This window comes from Benincasa hispida, chromosome 11 (genome assembly GCF_009727055.1).
Source record: "Benincasa hispida cultivar B227 chromosome 11, ASM972705v1, whole genome shotgun sequence".
In the NCBI taxonomy this organism is placed as follows: Eukaryota; Viridiplantae; Streptophyta; class Magnoliopsida; order Cucurbitales; family Cucurbitaceae; genus Benincasa; species Benincasa hispida.
Window position 1 is genome coordinate 72,342,436 of NC_052359.1, and position 19,942 is coordinate 72,362,377.

The 19,942-nt window shown below is 31.3% G+C and overlaps 1 protein-coding gene across 1 annotated transcript; it reads right to left on the bottom strand.

The window, feature by feature from the left end:
* Positions 1-355: 355 nt before the first annotated feature.
* Positions 356-4,741, bottom strand: LOC120090380 (zinc finger CCCH domain-containing protein 30-like). Its single transcript, XM_039048002.1, has 2 exons — positions 4,546-4,741; positions 356-3,376 (listed from the first exon to the last, which is right to left on the bottom strand). The coding sequence occupies exon 2, from the start codon at positions 3,262-3,264 to the stop codon at positions 1,153-1,155; it is 2,112 nt and encodes a 703-aa protein (XP_038903930.1). The 5' UTR covers positions 3,265-3,376; positions 4,546-4,741; the 3' UTR covers positions 356-1,152.
* Positions 4,742-19,942: the final 15,201 nt, after the last annotated feature.

Below are 19,942 nucleotides of genomic sequence, written 5' to 3' on the forward strand. Positions count from 1 at the left end.
AGATAACAAAAAAAAAAAAAATTGAAAGTGAAGTAATATCCATAAGCTTAATTTTAAAAAACAAAATAATTACCAAAAAAGGACCTCAACAAACAAGAAAAGGACTTTCTCAACCGTCATTTTGTAAAATATACACATTAAACTTTTAAATACCAAAATGGCGAAATTTTCTTACAAATTTCAGAAAAACATAAACATTTTAGAAGTTCAGAACCCAAAATAAAATAAAATGAAGATTCAAACCTAGTATTCACAATTCATAAACAAAGAAATTGTCCTTCAACTTTCATTTTATAAATGAACCAAATTCCATATGATTCCAGAATGGATGTAATCTAAAAATATACAAAATATCAAAAGAGAACAAAAAAGGCATCTATTTCCAGAAGATTATAGAAAGATTTGGGCACATGAATATTATCTCTGGAGATTATTAAAATAACAAGTATCCAAGAACCGATCCTTCAAACAAATCAACATCAACTGATAATGACTTGACCATTAGAAAATTACCCTAAAATTCCCATTAACCTAATCATTCCATTGGGATAATCTACAAAAGAATCCATGTTCTTATCTTCACATAAAAGGAGGGCCAAAAAAATCCCCACTATTTGGAATCAAGTTCTTTCCCCAAACAAGTTTCCAATCAATCCACAAGCTTTTTCATTGAGTTATTGACAGAGTTCGTAGATTTGATGGATAAGAAAATGGGAGACGACTAAAGAAGTGGGAATTGCTTGGTTTAGTAAACGAACGAAGTGATGAATTAAGATGTGAATGTGATAGGATGTTCATTACAATTAAACATGATGCTCCTCACAACAAGGGCTTTTGAGAGAGAAAAAATGGCAACCTTGTAGATCTAAATTTTTTTTCAAAATATTGAAAGCAAAAGAATAAAACCTAACCTGGGTTCTAAATTTTTCGACATTAACAACTAATAGGTTTTCTCCCCTTCCTGACTTAACATTTTGTTGTACTAAAAATGGTGAAAATGAATCATCTCCTTCAAGTGAGGGCTACGCTAACTCCCCCCCTTTGCCTTGTTACTATGGATCTTTTCTTCCCATGCCCAACAACAAAAATCTAAAAAAAGGCATGTTATATACCAAAATATAACTGTAGTTAACTACCTCCATCGAAACAACTTCAGTTCTGTTGCGCGACGAGATGATCGAGCTGCATTTGTTCCAGCCATGCTCCTAATGCAGCATGATCGACCGACTCCATTTGTGAGTTCATGTTAGAACTCTCACCAGAAGATACAAAACTATCGCCACCCAAATTGGGATGAGCCTGCTTTTCTTTTATCTCGGTTGGAGATTCTTTCACAAGTGATTGAACCCATGATAAATCCGGCTCTTCTCCATTGTTCCCAAGCTCAAATGACGATGATCGCCGAAGTTTACCTATTTCATCTGGATTGACTGCCCAATCAGGTCTTCCATTTGAAGGTCCCCATTTGGACCAAGAATTTGCAGGAGAACCAACAATAGAAGCAGAATTGGCACCAAGTTCACGTGAGCTGAGGCTGCGAAACTGTTGCTGTTTCTCTCTTTGAGCTAACATGGACAAGCGAGAGCCCACTGGAGAGATGGGTTCCAGATTTCGTGGGGACATCCTCCCAGATGATGGAACACCAAAAGAAGCCTGCAATAGAGGATGATCAACATTTTTAGGAGAGAAATTTGTATTGATTGGTGACAACATATTCTGTTGCTGCTGAAATTGATTGATAACTGCTGATTTGTGTGTAGGGGAGAAAACAGCTGAAGCCAGAGCTTGATCAGAGTATCTGGGAGACGAACTCTCCGCAGAGAATAGATCGTCGAGATTCGAAGGAGTCATAGTTTTCAGCCGACCAGAACGGTTCAATGAATTTGAACTTAACGGTGGTTGAGAAAGACAATTCAAGTCGTTAAGGAGCTGCTGTTGTTGCATATCAAAATCACTCAGATAATCAAAGTCCTCTACAGGCATGTCTCTAGCACTCAAAGATGATCTTAGGCGGCTGGATTGAATATTGCTTCCTGGAAGATGCAAGGCAGGTACATTCGGTTGGGGCCAAGCCACAGACGAGTGAGACATGCCATTGGCAGATGGTGACATCGGAGGAGTGAACGGTGATGGAGACATCACAGGGACCGAAGATGGAGAACCAGGTAGAAGATTCATGACTGTAGTATAATCCATGGCAGAAGCCCCAGAAGTACAAGAGCGCGGTGATGGAACAGCAGACCCAGTCGAAACATACAGAGGGCGCAGTTCATCGGTGGTGTGTGCAAAAAAGCACACTCTTCTTGAGCAATTTGTGCCATCTTTGCAAAGGCGGGTTCGATATTGTGCTGGGTGCAGCCAACACTCAAACACCCCATGAGCATACTCACACATATCTCCTCGTCTGCAAGCGCCCTTCCGAAAATCAGGACAGGGTACACAGCTATAATGAAACTTTCTTGGATCCCTCCTTCTGGCATTTTCTCCAGGGTGAACAAAGGGGCACTCAGTCCAATCATGAGAGTAAGCACGTGAGCAGGGCCGAACCTTGAACGAATACATTCGGAATTCATCAGTTGAGTAGATACTATTCTTGATGTCTGGAAGAGAAAGATCAACAGGGTATTCTTTCTTCTCAGATACAGAATACATTGGAAAATCACTTAGTTTCGACTTTGTTGGAGAAGAAACTAATTCCGATGCTGATGAGGGAACATTCAGAGGAGACGAAGGGCGAGTAGAATGCGAATTTCTAGCACCTGTTAAAACATCAAGATTTCCTTCACCAGACAAACCATTTGTCTTAAGAAGTTCTGTAAGGGTTGATTTAACCTCGCCATGCCTTAAAGGGGCAACAATCACATCGACAGGTCGATGTCCATTCCCATCAACCATATTAGGATCAGCACCAGCAGCTAAGAGCCGCTTCACAATATCTACAGCATTTGCAGCCCCACCTGAGGCTGCACAATGAAGGGCAGTGCTTCTGTCAAGACCAACGGCGCGGTTAACATCAGCACAAGAAAGAGAAAGAATAAGCTTCAGAACCTCAGTGCTACCATAAGTAGCAGCAACCATTAAAGGAGTTCTCTGCTCATTAGTCATTTGTTTCGAACCACGTAAGCGGCCATACCATAAACCAATTTCATCAATACCAGAAGGGTCGCGCTCAATCGATCTCTTGAAGGCATCAATGTCATCATTAGCAGCAAGCTCGAGCAAGCTGGAAAAGACATCTTCTGTTTCGACAGTCAAGTTATTCATGGCTGGTTCCAAGGGATTACACAATCAAATGTGACGAAGAAATTTCTCAAAGACGATATGGGCTTTAGCTCTAAACCACAAAACATGCTTCCTTCATTGGGAGAAATGCCAGCTGAACTCATGAAACCATGCCACAAAAAAGAGTTCAAAATTTATGGTGAGTTACAATCAACATGACAGAATAAAAGGAGGGAAAAGTTAGCAAATTCAAAAGTTAATGTCAATGGAATCAAACCGGAGTAGAATAGGATTCCAGTAAACAAAAAGATGCAACACAAAAATGAATGGTTATCGGCGTAAATTTTATATATCATTTATGTCAAAGGAAAGTGGGTATCAAACAAGATTGAAGATAAGAGATTTAATCAGATTCAGCAGATTCTATGAGCACTAAAATACAGACAAATTCTTAGAACAGGTTCGTAAATTCTATTAGAAGAAGAAGAAGAGACAAGAAGACGAGAAAATGGAAAACAAAACTGAAAAAAAAAATCTGCTAATAAATTTTATAATTTGTGGAACGTTAAAGAGAAAATTACGAACAAAACCGTCAATTATTTACATAAATTATCCCAACCCTAATTTATAATCCTTAATCCAAATTTTTAATTTAAAAAATAACAACTTTTTTCTAAAATAGAATTTTTGTCAAGGAGTTCATCCCGAATTTAATTTAATATTTCGATAATAATAATAATAATAATAATAATAATAATAATAATAATAATAATAACAAATTTCATTTCAGAAGTGTAAGTTCCACCTCATCTCTATTTCCCCAAACCAACAAGTAGATATTTTTTGGATTTTGTTACATAAAAATACACTATTTTAGAAGTGGAGGACCTCAAAATCATAACAGAAAAACAACAGTCAAATGTCAATAATAATTTTGTAAAAACAACAATATAAAATCTGATAAAACAAAGAAAAAAAATCCTCAGGATCCTCTATTTTCAAACGATCCAAGACATTATACATAAAAACCAAAACAACGCGGATCAAACACCAGAATAAAACCAAAAAATACAGTTAATTTTTAAGAATCAAACCATGGATCGATCATCAAACAGTTCTCCACAAAATCAAGCTCAACCAAAACACCAAAATCGTAGGAAAAGGGTAAAAATCAACAAATATCAGCTAAGATCATTCAAAGAGGGATCGAAGTATTTCCAAATATTTTTCATTTCGTTAGATTACAAGAACATCGCAAATCAGAGCGAGAGAAAATGAAAAAGAAGATCGCAAGTAGGGATCGAAGAGGGGAAACAATCTTACCAAAAATTAGAGGGGAGATGGAAGTCAATGATGATTCAACGAGTGAGAGAGATCGATCTAGAGCTTGGAAGAGAGCGTTTGACTCTGGAGAGTGAGAAACTGCGAGTAGAGAGAACGAAGAAGAAGAGAGCTTGTTCTTCCTCCATCTCCAAACCCAATGTTTTTGCTTTTTTCATGGAAAATAAAATAATTATAATTTAAAATACCCAATAAAAAATTTTATTCGTTATTTCTTTTTTTTTTAATTAATTATTATTATTTTCCTCGTTTGAGAAAATCGCCTACCCAATATCAGCAAAAAGAGAACTCGAAGGAAAGAAAAAAAAAAAAAAAAACATAAAAACAAAGCGCACTGAGTAATATTCGTCTACTTCTGATTCATATCTGGTATTCAATTATTTTCTTTTTCTCCAACGAGATTCCGCCACGAATCCATGAGGGGCAGTATTGTCAATTTGGTGCTTGCGTGGAATTATCTGATTTGTTGGGTCATGATAAAATTATGAGGCTGCACGGAGGAAGTGGAAACCTTGGAAATAATTTAACCGCACCCATTTGTGTCAAATTTCAGGCAAATTCATCCTAAATTCACTCGACATGAAAGTTAAAGTGGATGCGAGGGGTTATCCGCTGCGACCCGCCACATTAAAATCATACAAAATATCTAATGACGTGGCAGGAATATATGTTGATTTTTTTTAATTTAAAAAACATCATTTTGTTCTCTCTAAAGTATTTTTTATTTTAATTATGAAAATATTTTGGTGTATCTAGATATAACTATCTTTTCGCTGCCTATTCTAATTTCCAGTCCCAATATTTTGTGATTCGAAAAAAATGCATAAACATGAGTGCAGTTAGATTATTCTTTAATCATTGTAATTTTAAATGTAAAAATTTAGTCTTCTTTACTTTCTATAAATCTTTAAAATGTTGATTTATTTGTTAATTTTTTCCAAAAACAAAAAGTAATTGGTCTTCATCTTTTCTTCTTTTTTTTTTATTTTCTTCTGTATAGTTTTGATAATTTGTAGGTAGAAAATTTGAATCTCATATCTAGTGATCAAGAATACATATTTAGCGAATAATGCTCATATTGACTCATTTTCATCTATTAAGTCTCATTTGATAAATAATTTTAAAAAATATTGCCTGTTTTTTCACTACTTATTTACGATAGCCTTCATCCTTATAGTAAAAAAAGGATCCTTCATAACTTAATTTTAAAACAAAAAAGTTAAGCACTATTTCAAAACTTGGTTTAGAATATGAAAATACGCTAAAAAAATGGAAAATACATTTATAAACTTAATTTAATGAAGTCCAACACTTTGAAATATATTGCCAACAAGAGTTTAGCTGGCATAATATTTATACTATCAACCTCGTGGTTTAAGATTCGATTCTCCCATCCCACACTTTAATTACAATACCTCTTCAAAAAAATTTGAAATATATTTATATTGTATTTTCTCACATGAAAAATATTATTGTTATTTAACAAATATAGATAGAAGCTAACTTTAAATAACTAATATTTGAAAGTCAAAAGTGCAGCTCGCACGCGTGAGAAGGGCGCACGTGGGTTGAGGATGGCCATTGGGAGAGGGTGACGTGGTGGAATACTGTGGGAGGGAATGCAGAGGATAGAAATTTGTGGATTTGGGAGATAACCGGGAACTGATGGGGCCGGTGGAAGAGAAGGAGGCGTAACAAATCGGAATCGGAGCTCTGGATCTTATCGTACGGAAGCGGACATCAGATGGTAGTCAATTCTGGTTAATTGTCGAGTCAAATCACAAGATTGGGGAAATAAATTAAAATTAATTATTTCTTAAAAAAATAAATAAGAAAAAGGAATCATTGGTTTCTTCTCAACTGTACATAAAAATTCCCTTTCTTTATAAAATTATAAATAACACCAAAAATCTAGTATCAATTATTTTTTTATTTTTGCTCAAAAAACAAAATAAATTCTTATTTTATATTTGGTGGTCGATTTCAAATTCCCTTTTGATGCAATTGAAAAAGGTAATAAGTTGAGTGTCTAAACAAAATGTCAAGTAAGAATATTGTTAAGTTCTAGTAAGAACAAGAAAATATGTTAAGTAATAAATTATAAATAAAAAAATTATTTTTTCTTAAAAGAAAAGCAACAGGAATAAAGATCCAAATGAAATTAAATGTAAATTATGGACATTGAAATGGTATATTACACTTCATATATTTTTATTTAGGTTTATAATATAATTTATATTATTTCAATCTTTTGCCAATTTTACTCCTTAATGTTCTTTAAGAACGAAAATAGAAATTTGGTTGATAAGAGAAAAAGATATTATGCAAAGATTAAAACTGTATGTATGTATGTATATATATATATATATATATATATATATCATTTCGATCAATGTACTTTGACATTTTAGTCTATGAAATTTCAGATGTCCAAATTTATCCATATATTTTTAATAAATCTTTAAATTAGTAGCCAACATACACTTAATTCAACTACATAAATTGTGTACTGTTGACCTTTAAGAGAGCGTTTGAGGCAAGAAGTTGATTATTATAGTCCTAAGTTATTATAGTTAGTTTATAATAGTTTGTGTTTGAGTGTAGATTATTTTAGTTTTGGTTATAACAGTATGTGTTTGAGGTGTAAGTTTTTTTAGTCTGAGAGAAAAATACTAAATATTATAGTAATGAATAAAAAAATAATAAATGTAAAATAGTAAAAATTGTAACAAACAGCAAATATTATAGCAAATGTGAGTTTTAAAATAGTATTGATCATAGCCCATTAAGAACTACAAAATAGTATTTACGGTAGCAATAAGTGATTATTATAATCTTAGGATAATCTTTGCCTCAAACGTCCCTTGAGTATTTCGTTTTCCCACTCCAAATAGTTGTAAAAAAAAAATTAATCAAATAACTAAATAATCAAAATGGTATTTTAACCAAAATGGCCGGTCACAGCGCTTAAAAGTTTTGCAAATTTAGATCGTTTGAAAAATATCAAAGTCAAATTTTATGCATGTTATCTCCCCTTGGAGGTTGAGTCTTTGAAGATTATCAAACTCCTAGATAAGGATTGTCTGGATTTATTAGAGACGTCGAATGTTGCTGAGGATATTCTTCTCCTCATCCCTCAGGTGAATGTTCTAAGGTTTTCTTTTCGTAAAAAGGCTTACAATCAAGTTGTTCATGCTCTTGCGACGGAGGCTTGGCTTCCTTGTGATATTTTTTGTAGTGTCTCTTTATCTGGTGAGGGGCTAAAAGGGCTTTTTTGGGACGATCACTTTCTGAATAGAGTGTCTCTACTTCACTTGAAGATCTTCCTCATATTAAGTTTGTTTTTTCCTTAATATACTTATTTCTAAAAAATGGTATTTTAACAGATATATATATTTTGTATTTATATTCGTACCCTAACTAAAAAAACTTAAAAGTATTTAGAACAAAGTGGACATTTTAATAAACAAAGTAAATAGAATTTACACCTTGTAATTGATCGGAACTAAGTGGACAAGGGTTAAAACGAAAGATATGGTTTTTTAAAAATTAAAAAAAAAAAAAAATTATGATTATTTATTTTTTTGGTACTCTGAATTTCATTATATTTTAGTTAATGAATTTTCAAGGTCAAAAGTTTAATAATTCACTTATAATTTTCAGACAAGACTTAGTTTTTATCGATTTTTCCTCAAATTCACATGGTGTAATTTATTACACAAAAACTATAGCTCAACTAATTTGGATGAAAATAAACTTTAAATTTATTAAAAATAAGATACAGGGGAAATGAAATAACAATAATTAAAATTATTTTTTTATTGGAAAAGTATGCTATTGATCCTTAGATGTTGGGTATAGTTTTCATTAGAGTTTCAAAATATAATCATCATCATCATTATTATTATTTTGATAATATGGGAGAATGAACTTTTGATTATAAGGTTGATAATACAAGTATTATGTCAGTTGAGATATATTCATTTCGAAAAAAAAAGTGTGAAACTTAATTAAATATAATTAATTTAATTATTTTAAGTTAATCAATAGACATTAATGTTAAATATTGAGAGTGAGTATTTAATAAAAAATCAAAATTAAAAACGATAAACTTTAAAATCAAATGACCAAATTGAAACAAAACTCACATCTCAATGGCAAAATTGCAACATTTTGAAACTTATGAACTAAATTGAAACTAAACTCGAAATTAAGTAATAAAAATATAATATTTCAAAATTCAGAATCAATTAGAAAATATATTCAAAATTTAGGATTCAAAAAGTTTTTTTTTTCTTTTTTTGGAACAGTTGATTTTAACCTAGTTATTTATTTGCATAAAAAGCCAACGTGAAAGAAAAACAAAGGGAGAAAAAAAAAGAAAAAGAAAAAGAAGAGTAATGTAGGCTATTGTGGGAGTTGACCAAAAAAAAATTTAAAAAAATAAAAAAAGGTTGGGAGAAGGGGAGATGATGAGGTACGGCACAGAAGGAGGGGAAGAATGGTGCGAGTAAAAAGAAAAGAAAACAGGGGAGGTGGGGCCCAAATGGGTGGGACCCAATGGAGATTTTGCAGTTAAGATGTGGAAGAAGGAAGGAGAAAAATAAATTACTACTCTTTTTTTTTTTTTTGGAGAAAATAATGAAAATCTTAGAAATGAAGGGGAGGGGGGAAGTGGGGAACAATCACGTGCCCATACAAACACACAAAAACAAAGTGGATAAGGACAACGTTGGACTCGGACCATCCTCAGTTTACTTCTATTTCACACCCGACCCGACCCGACCCGACCCGACGACTTATTGTTATTATTATATTATCATTATTTTTCCTCTCAACATTATGAAACAATATTGGAAAACCCAATTTAACCCTTTTTTTAAAGAAAAATGAAAATCAATCTCGACATTAAATTTATTATGTTGTATCAACTTGAACGGTTCAGTAATTATTTGACCTATTCCCATTTGAACTTTTATTAATATGTTTTGAAAATTAAGTTTATAGAACTAATTTCACTTCTAAACTTTGTATTTTGTTATCTGTTTTTTATTAATATTTTAAAAAATCAAGTCAATTTTTAAAAACTAAAAAAATAGTTTTTTCAAATTTAGAATTTGGGTGAGAATTCAAATTCTATATTTAAGAAATATACTAACTATTGTAAGAAGAAAAAGAAAAGAAAAGAAAACAAGCTTAATTTTTAAATATAAAAAAATAAAGGTTGAACGAAGATCTAAGTATTTGAGTAAGTCTCCCCTTTCTCTCTCTACTTTCTCTTCTTTCTCATCTTGTGGATTAGTTGTGTTTGTGACCTTGTTATCCATGGGAACTCCAAAATGAAAAATGGTAGGTTAAGACTAATTGGATGTTTGGGGCAAAAATTATCCTAATACTGTAATAATTACTCTTGTTACAGTAAATACTGTTTCAAAACTCTCAATTAGTTACAGTCAATACTATTTCAAAACCTCTATTTACTATTTGCTATAGTTTTTACTATTTTATATTCATCATTTTTTTTTATTATTTGCTATAATGTTTACTATTTCATTCTCAAATTAAAATAATTTACTACTCACACACATACTATTATAACCCAAACTAAAATAATCTACACTTCAACAAACTATTAACTCAACTATAATAAGCTACGACTAACTAATTTCTTGTTCCAAACGCCCCTAAGAGAATGACAAGGTAGGAGAGATTTAGAAAAATAAATTATTTTATTTGATTCCATTTTTAATTCTCAAGTTTCATGTTAAAATTTTAAATAATAAACCATTTCCCTGTAACCGTAGTCAAGAAACTTTATTCCAAGGGATTTGATGTCATTTGATATTAATTTATTTTATAAAAATAAGGAATACAAAAGAAGGCTTAAAAAACATTTCTGTACCCTAATAACAATAACAATCTAACGCTGCTAAAAAAAATCCTTTGTGTCAATTTTTAGTACAAGAAAATTTAGTCTTTTTGTAGTTTATTAGATATCGTCCCAATCAATTTATTGTTTTATATATATATATATATATATATCCTCATTACATTTCAACGACATTTTTTTCAGTGGAAATTTAACATTGATAAGAGTACGATGGTTTGAACCTCCGACTTAAGAAAAAAATAATATGTTCATATCACGTCATAAGTATTAAATTATTACAAATTTTTTTTTTGTTATTTCTAAAAAACTAATGAACATATAAAAACAAAAAAATATATACATAATTTGGATTATAAAACAAATATGAAGGTGGAGGGAATCAAAGCTCGCGACTCTTGGCATGGGAAGCAAGTATTTTCTACTACATGAGTTACACTCCATTTATAGATTTGTTGTTATTCTATATTTGTAAGATCTGTAATTAAAATTATTGTTTCATTTAAAGTTTAACACACAATTATCATTTTACATAATGTTTTGGTAAACTTAATATTAAGTTAATTAGTGGTTTTGATACTATGACAGTTTATATATATAAAGAGTATAAAATTGAAGGGGGCTCGAGCCCTCTCTTAAACCCATACTAAATCCACTCATAATTTTGATAATCATATTTCCTTTATTTAAGATAATTTGATGGCTTTAAATTTGTGTGCTAACTTGTTGATGTGAGCATGTACTCAAACTAGATATAAGTTGAAAGCAAATGATTAATAAAATGATATACAAATAACCGAAATGGCTTTTAAAAGCAAATGGAACAAAAATTAAACAAAATTAAAAGTTAAAAATACAAAATTACGTTTAAACTAAAATATATCGTGTCTTTTTATTTTAAATTTTTTATTGTCAATTTTCAGCTCAAATTTTAATACTCGGGGCTAATTTAGGAATTTGCCAAACTTTTGAAATGGTTGAGAAATTAAAAAAATAAAAATAAAATAAAAAGTTGATATTGGCTGCTTCAATCGCATTCTTGAAATTTTAGTTTGAGAAATTACCACAAAAACTTATTAAATTGTTGTTAATAAATTAATCATTATTACTTTGTTAATTCATGCTTTACAAAAGTACTTTTTATTTATTAATATTTTTATGAAAATATATTCACAATTATATTTATTACATAAATATTATTATTGTTTAATAAATTTTAAAATATATAAATTAAAATTAAAATCAGAAGATATGGGATCAAAATGGTATTTTAATCCAAATTTTAAAATTAGAAGTTAATGTGTTTAACTAGCTCATTATTATTTTTAAAATTACATATAAAGGTGACGAAGAACTGCCCAAAAATAATAATAAATGATTTCAACTATAAAAGGACAGATAAAAGAAGGGAAAAGAAAAGGCAAATGGGGGCAAAATTGAAATATTGTTTTCAGATTTTCCTAAAAAGAAGTGAATTTAAAAAAAAAAAAAAAAAAAAGCATTTAAAAGTATATTTTACAATTTCATGTAATTGAAATATTAATAATTGCTTTTTAAAAAGCATATTTGATTAAACTTGTAGAGGCAATTTTTGGACGGCAAACTGTTAAGATTTTATTATTCGGAAAAGGAGAAAATAAAATCAATCACTCTCATTTTAAAAGACTTCTGTTAAAAAGTAGGGCATATTATTATAAGATAAGAATAGGATTTTGTGAAAAATAAAATAAAAAAAGGGGAAGAACACGATTCTTTATTTTATTTTATTTATGATAAAGATACAATAGATGGAAGAATTTTATTTTTCTTAGAAAAATGTAAAATCAATTTTTATCATAAGAGATCTCGTTATTCTTTATATAGTATAATTTAATTAAAATAAAAGGTTTTTTTAGAAGGCAGAATAATGGATGTTATTTTAGACTTGTGTGTATCATAAATAACATAATGCAATTTATAAAAAAAAAATGAAAATTTAATAGAATTATAGTCTCATTAAAAAAAAAAAAAAGGAAAAAATCCTTTAGGTGAAATTTTAACGGCAATCTTTTGAGAGCAGTTCATTTTACAATTTTAGTATTTATAATTTTGAATGTAAAAATTTATATTTAGGAATGGTTCTAGATAATATGAAACCTTAGGCAAAACTTTGATAGAAAGACCTTTATATAGAAAATATTGTCTAACATTTATTTTTCTTAATTTTTGAGATGTAAAATTATGTATTAAATATTGATAATCTAAGTTAACTAATATATCATTTTCAATGGATAATATGATCAATCCATTTAATATTTCTTACGACATAGTCAACCTTAAATAAGATTTAATTAATTTTAATATTGAAAAGCTTATTTTAGCAAAAGCAACCGTTATTAGTATTGTTAAATAATATTCTATAAGTAATATATGTATTTGAAAAATCATTTACCATTTTTATATAATTTAATATTTTAATAGGACAATCAATTTCATTTTGCAAGACTTCTCTTAATATTTTTATTTCAAAAAATAAATCTAAACCATTGATGTCAAAAAATGTATCACGTTTTAACGAATTTTCAAGATTAATACAATATCTTTTCAAATTATCACAATCTAATGACTTTAAAGACTTCCTATCAAATAAGAAGTTAAAGACATTTTCGTAGATATTCTTCAATGTTAACATTCTGATCAAATTGTTTTTTTTTTCTTTGAATCATTCTTTTTTTTTTTTTTAATGAAATATTGGTTGCATTTCCATATCATTTGCAATTTGTTTAGTTGAAATCATAGCATACGTGAATCAATTTTCCCTATATTTTTCTAAAAATAAAACTAAACCTTTTAAGTGATCTAATGCAAAATCAATATGCTTATCTTTGTGTTGAATAAAATTTTACTCACAGAATTCACTACAAGAAAATAGCCCTCCCAACGCTTGAATTCATCAGGAAATGGTGGAAAACGTATTGGGAGATCATTATAATTGTCGAGAGTTTGGTTGAGATGCATTCATCGGGAGACCATCTCCTAGCACTCGTATACATACTGTCAGGAGTTAGTGATAACTCCCGATGCCTCGTGTACTGTGTTGGGAGTTATCTACTCCCGGTGGATGTATATTTGTCGTCGAGAGTTCCTTGATCTCCCGACAATTTTTCTATCCTCAGGAGTTTGATTCAGAAACCCAATTTTCTGAAATAAAACTTTCGAAGATTTATCAGCCGTCGAGAGATAGTGGAACTCCCGACGCCGTCATCGGAAAATCAAACTCTCCCCTTTTCCCCTTTTCCCATTTTTTGTTTGTTTTTTTTTTTAAAAAAAAAATTTGATCTGAATAACTTAATATTTAGAACATTATTAAGCAAATCAAACTTATTCACATAAAACAAATAAACAAACAAAGTCGATAGTATTTTTTATTACATAAAAGAGAGAAACATTGACAAAGATGGTCTACAGAACAAATGTCTTAATGAATACATAGAAGAAAGTTTGATGACTTCTCTAACAACATCTCCAACATCTCCAAATAGCATCTCCAAAGTAGTAGTTTACCTACAATGACATTAATTAAAGGACATTATTATTATATCAAGATTAAATATAAAAAGAATTATAAGACACAGTGAGTGAATACAAAAAAATGTCACACCTCCTCTCAGATTCCCTTCCTAACCTAGAAGAATATGTGAATACAGCAGATGCCAACTTTTTTAAGATAACTACTGCTCATCTCAACTCTCATCACCTATTCTTAGACACCCGATAAGCAACTTACAAAGATACACTTTCTTGTATACTTCATATCAAATGCAATTAAAAGCACATGCACAAGCTTATATAAATACATATCGTAATAGAGATATACATATGAGTTCATAACAGTGGGTCCCACTCGACCTACCTCTTGTCCTTAATATGTATATGATGTTCATTCTCAATAAGACAAGCTTAACAACCTAGACTTCTCTTTCTCTTCCTTTTTTCCTCATATCTCGCACTTGAATGGCAAACAACAGAACAACTACCTCTTGGGGAGTTGACCACTATCTGGGGAAAAAGAAAACATTGGGAAGAATGAAGTACTAGCCCAGTGAATGACTTACTTTTAAAAACATTCTCATTAAACATCAACAGAGACATTAGTTCAAGAAATAACATACAACTCTAAACTTATAATTTGGAAAACATATGAAACTCAAACCTCAACTATCATTAAGAACATCATAAAAAAAATATCATTCTTACTCATCATCAATATATACATTTAAAATATCATTCCTCTGCATTAGTTGAGAGAGAACCCTTTTGCTCAATCTCTCAACATTGAAATCTTAGTTGATGCGGAGTAAGCTCAACACATTCAGCGTCAACATCACAGTACTTACGTGCATGTGGTAATACCTTGGATACCGTCATACTTTAGGTGTCAAAGGACCTAGATACCTTTATACCTTCAGTATCAGGTTTTTTCATCATCACATCATAAAACATCATTTAAATATGATGGAAACATCTTAAATCACCATGGTTCTATTCATCAAAACCTAGGTAACTTCTTAAACTTCTTTTAAAACTCATAGCATAAAACTCGAGTTCTTTGAACTCATCATAAACTCACTTAAAAGCTTCTGAAAATAAAGGACTATGTGTCCACATCTTTGTTTAAAACTCATAGTTCAATTTGTGAAAACTCGTCGCATGGCAGATAACCTATGCGTTGAAAACCTCTTTAAGAAAATCATCCACAAACCTTCGAGCTTAAACATGTATCATGTTTTGAAAACTCTTAAGTAAAACATTCATCATAAAACATATGTTGAAACCATTTAATAAAAAAAAACATTCATAAAATATGTCACTCACGGTCTTGGGGTATTTTCTTAAAGAGTTGTAGGCTTTCCCTATTTGTGTTTGTCCTGTGACATCCATGATTTGTTGGGATCGATGCCCAAAATCTCGTGAGTCCTGTAGTTTGTAATTGTGACATACAAATATTTTATTTATTTAATAAATTATGAGATGTTTTATTCAAAATTTAGTAGCATTAACCCACAAACCAATAAACTGATGGAACGAACACATGCACAACGGAAGAAATAACAGATCTAAAGTACTTTAATTAGGTTAATTTTAAAGAATAAGCGTGCAATTAAAATAAGTATAAAATGATAGAAACAACCTTTGTAGACTTGAATCTTCTCCAAATCAACGCCAATCTCCTCATGAACGGTTCTTAGACTACCACGAGAATCTTCCCAACTATTCTCTGGCCTTAGAACGTGATGGTGGGATCCGATGAGTGACTATGGAGAGAAAAAAGGTTAAGTATTTGAGAAAAAAAATGAGATTATCAAATAATCTCATAAATACCCACTTGGCCAAGAATATTAAAATTCATTAAAAACTCTTCCTTTGAAAGACCATTGTATGTAAAACATACAACTTTGAGTTTGATGAAATTTTGACACTAAAAAATCCACTAACTTAAAGTGGGATTAATGGGGCAAATGTTTTCAAATGAAGACAACACTTAGCAATGCAAAAGTTGGTATTTTTTACTCACAATTGTTGAAACTTTTCACTAACTTGGTCAAAGGTCAAAGTTTGACTCTCAAAATCCAAAGTTGAAAGTTAACAATTTGACTTTCATTGCACCTTTGACCTAGTCAACAACTTTGACGTTTAATGCAATTTTGACCAATTTCATTTAATTTCAAAATTAATTCTAATAATTAATTTTTAAAATTAAATTAATATTAAATAATTAATTAAACAATTTAATATTAAATTCAACACTAATCCCAATTAATATGAATCCCTACTTCATAATCTTGATATTTAAATCTCATTTAAATATCTCCTATTTTCTCTTTCTTTATGTTTGATTCACAATTAAACATTAGGTTAAATATATTATATATATTTAAGCTCTGCTCCAAAAATCGAATTTGAACACTTCAAATTCGTTCGTTACACTATTTTAAGGTTTAGTTCAATATGAGCTAGTAGGAGGACCTCATGGACCTACGGATCATGGGCTCCAACAATCCAAGATTAATCGGTTAAACTCTTTAACCTAATTAACCACCATTCGTTAACTACCAGGTCACTCCACTAAAGTCCAGTAGTTACACTCCCCTCACGGTAGATATATTATGTCCACTCTATATAACCATGATTAGTAAGTCAACCTTTCACAAGTTGTTCTTAATAACGGTTGGGTCAAAAGTTGTTTACGCCTGAGATTACATCTTGCTCCTTAAATCTCATTGATATTCTAATGAACAATTGATTTGTGATCCAATCATTAAATCGAGTCCCTCTCGTTCCAATGAGAGGGTGAGACCCCTTGTTCAAGACTCGGAATTAGCACTTAAGGGAACAACCTCTCTACTATTCCTAAAAGTGGGTAGGAGTGAGTTTCATCTTGCACCTTATGTCCCCAGTTATCTATTCGATCTTACCCCTGAAATGGGAGACTTATTGAGCCGGCGCTGTTGAGCCAACCCTCACCCATGCAAATCTAAAGATAATTTCGAATAAACAGGAGTTCATAGTTAGCTCAGGATTAAGGTCAAGTTACCTAGGTTATCACTTTGAAATAATCAGTCTTAAATAGTAAACAACGTTATAAAGTAAGAGTGACTTATTTCTTGGTCCGATCTTATGTAAACTCATTGCATAGAACATCCCCGATCCTCATATCAATACATGAACGAATCAAGATCACTTCATTTGTAGCACTTTACAACAAATTGTAACAACTACAGAGTGGGCCGCATCCGATAGTGTGACCAGAATAAGGTACCCAGTCTTATTTGTATACTATAGACTGTTTTGGCTATTTACTAAACTTGATCCACTCTTATGTCTCCACATAAAGTTCAAGTATTCATATAATAGTCATGGATCTTTAGTTTATTGGATTTAGGCTTTACAAGTACAATTCACATATTCAACAGTTTTATTGAATAAACGTCAATAACATATTTATTGATAATAGAATATGTTTAACATTACAAACTGCGAGTTTTAGGACATACAACCCAACATAAACTAACATCCAATGTTATCTTTTGTAGCTTAAACATGTATGTAGAGACATACAAGTGGTTCATGTTTAAGTGATAACCTAAATGATTTGTAATAGATGGATAAGGTTTGGTACCTTATCCTGGTGACACTACAAATACGACCCACTTTGTAGATGTTACAATTGTTGTAAAGTGCTACAAATGGTCTAATTCTGATCATTCATGTAGAGACATGTGAGCGGAGGTGTTTTGTACAAAGGAGTTTATATAAGACCAAACTATGAAATGACTAGTCTCATTATATAACACCGTTCATAATAGCGACTTACACTTCACCAGGATGACCATAGATGACATAACCTGAATCCTGAGTGAGTTGTAAACTCCTGCCTATGAAGGAAATTCTTTGATTTGTATGGGTGAGAATGGCCAAATCGCCGACTCAATAAGCCTACCATTTTGAGGATTCGTCTGATTGGGAGCTGGGAACACGGCTACACAAGATGGAATTCACTCATTCCTTAACGTCTGGGTAAGTAGATAAATTGCTCCCTTAGGCATTGATTCCGAGGCTTGAACAATTTGGCGCCACATTTTCTTTTGGACCAAGATAGGTTCAGTCATAGTTAGATTATGACTTATTGTTCATTAGAGGGATCAGTGGTACTTAAGGAGTTAGATGTAACTACAAGAGCAAAACGGTATTTTTTGCCCAGTTGTACTTACGAGCAATTTATAAAGGGTCATCGCATCGTTGACTGATTATATTCAATGGACAAAGAAATATATTTGTAGAGCGAAAAGTGCAACTGTCAGTCTTTAATAGAGTAACCGGCAGTAAATGGATGTTAAATATTTTAACTAAAGGAGTTTAATTAATTATTCAAGTACCATTGGAACTTCAAGCTATAGGTCCATAAGGTCCCCTCTATAGCTCAACTGGGATTATTGAGAATTAATTTTAGATTAATTTGAATTGTTCAAATTAATTGATGAAATTAATAACATGTGATATGATTAATTTAACTTAATTATATATGATATAATTAATATAATGTATTTGATACATTATAATATAAGTTAGCTATTATATACACATATATTTATTGATTTAATTTTAAATTTCAAAATTAACCCCCTCCCCTTAATTTTCTGTTATCAAATGTGGGAATGGAGGTTACGAGGATGATATTCGTCTCTCTAAAGTTTTTGTAGAGGAAGGTGTAGATCTCTGTTTTTTTTTTTTCTCTCCCACTGGATATATAGAAAAAAATTTCTTCTTCTCTTCTCAAATCTTTACTTCCCTCTCCCAAAACTCAAAGCTCACACCTCATGAGAATTCTCTAACCAAAAGAGAATACAGAAGGTTCTAATTGGTAGCGTCCTCATTATCTTGTTCGTGACCAGTTCGAGGGTTTCGTGAAGATCTTTGGCTTCAAAGGTAAACATTATTCTTCCTCTAATTAAAGCATGCTATAATTTTTTTCTCAATAATGCATAATTGTATGTTTTGTAATTTTTTTTGTTCTGTAAAATAAAAATCGGGCTGATCCCCGCTTCCGCTACAAAACATTACAATTCTTACATAAATACCTTTGATTAATAAGGCTAGCTCCATTTTGAGCTTACCTTTAACATTAAAACTCATCGTAAAACTTAAACATTCCTCTTAACTTATCATATATAGTCTAACTCAACTCACCGCATCTTAACTCATCTCATTGCATCATCAATACTTAATCAATTTACCTTACAGTTGGCTGAATAATGGCAACCCTTGCTTATGGGTGCTCACTCAGGTGTCGGGGCATGCTAACCGTACCTATGCGACGAGCGTTTGCTGCGCGTTTCCTTAACGTGCCTTGGCTGCCAAAACCTTCGTTTCCATGGCCTCACGCTTCACTCTACGCGTGCACCTTACCTAATAACTTCCTTCTCCCGCGTAAGCCCTCGCTAATCACTTACGCGCGTGATCGCATATCCTATCTTGTCAGCTGCTTGCTTATTCATCCAAAATTTCATAACTTTTAAACCATCCATTATTTAGCTAAATTTCCCTCTATAAACTTGCTCACAAACATCTTAACTCTCTTTCCTTAGAATTTGAGCATCAAACTCTTCTTGGTAGGCTAGAATTTTTCTAACTTCTCAAGTTTGCTTGAGAATTCATAAAACTTCAAATTCTCAGCAGTTCTTCAAATTCTTAATCTTTATTCGTTCGATTCACGCCTTGGCAACCCAAGAACACCTTCAATACCTTATGAACTTCAAGTGGCAATAATCTCCTTCTTTAAGCATGTGCAAATTGGCTAAACCGGTTCCTTCTTTGCAGGGCCTATTTATACTTAAGTTTGCAACTTATCTTAATTAAATGCCACCTGACTCATAAATCTTTGATTAATATTTCTAAGGCTGCCACATGGCCCACTTACCAAGTGATAAGGCTGAACACTTCCACTTAACCTCA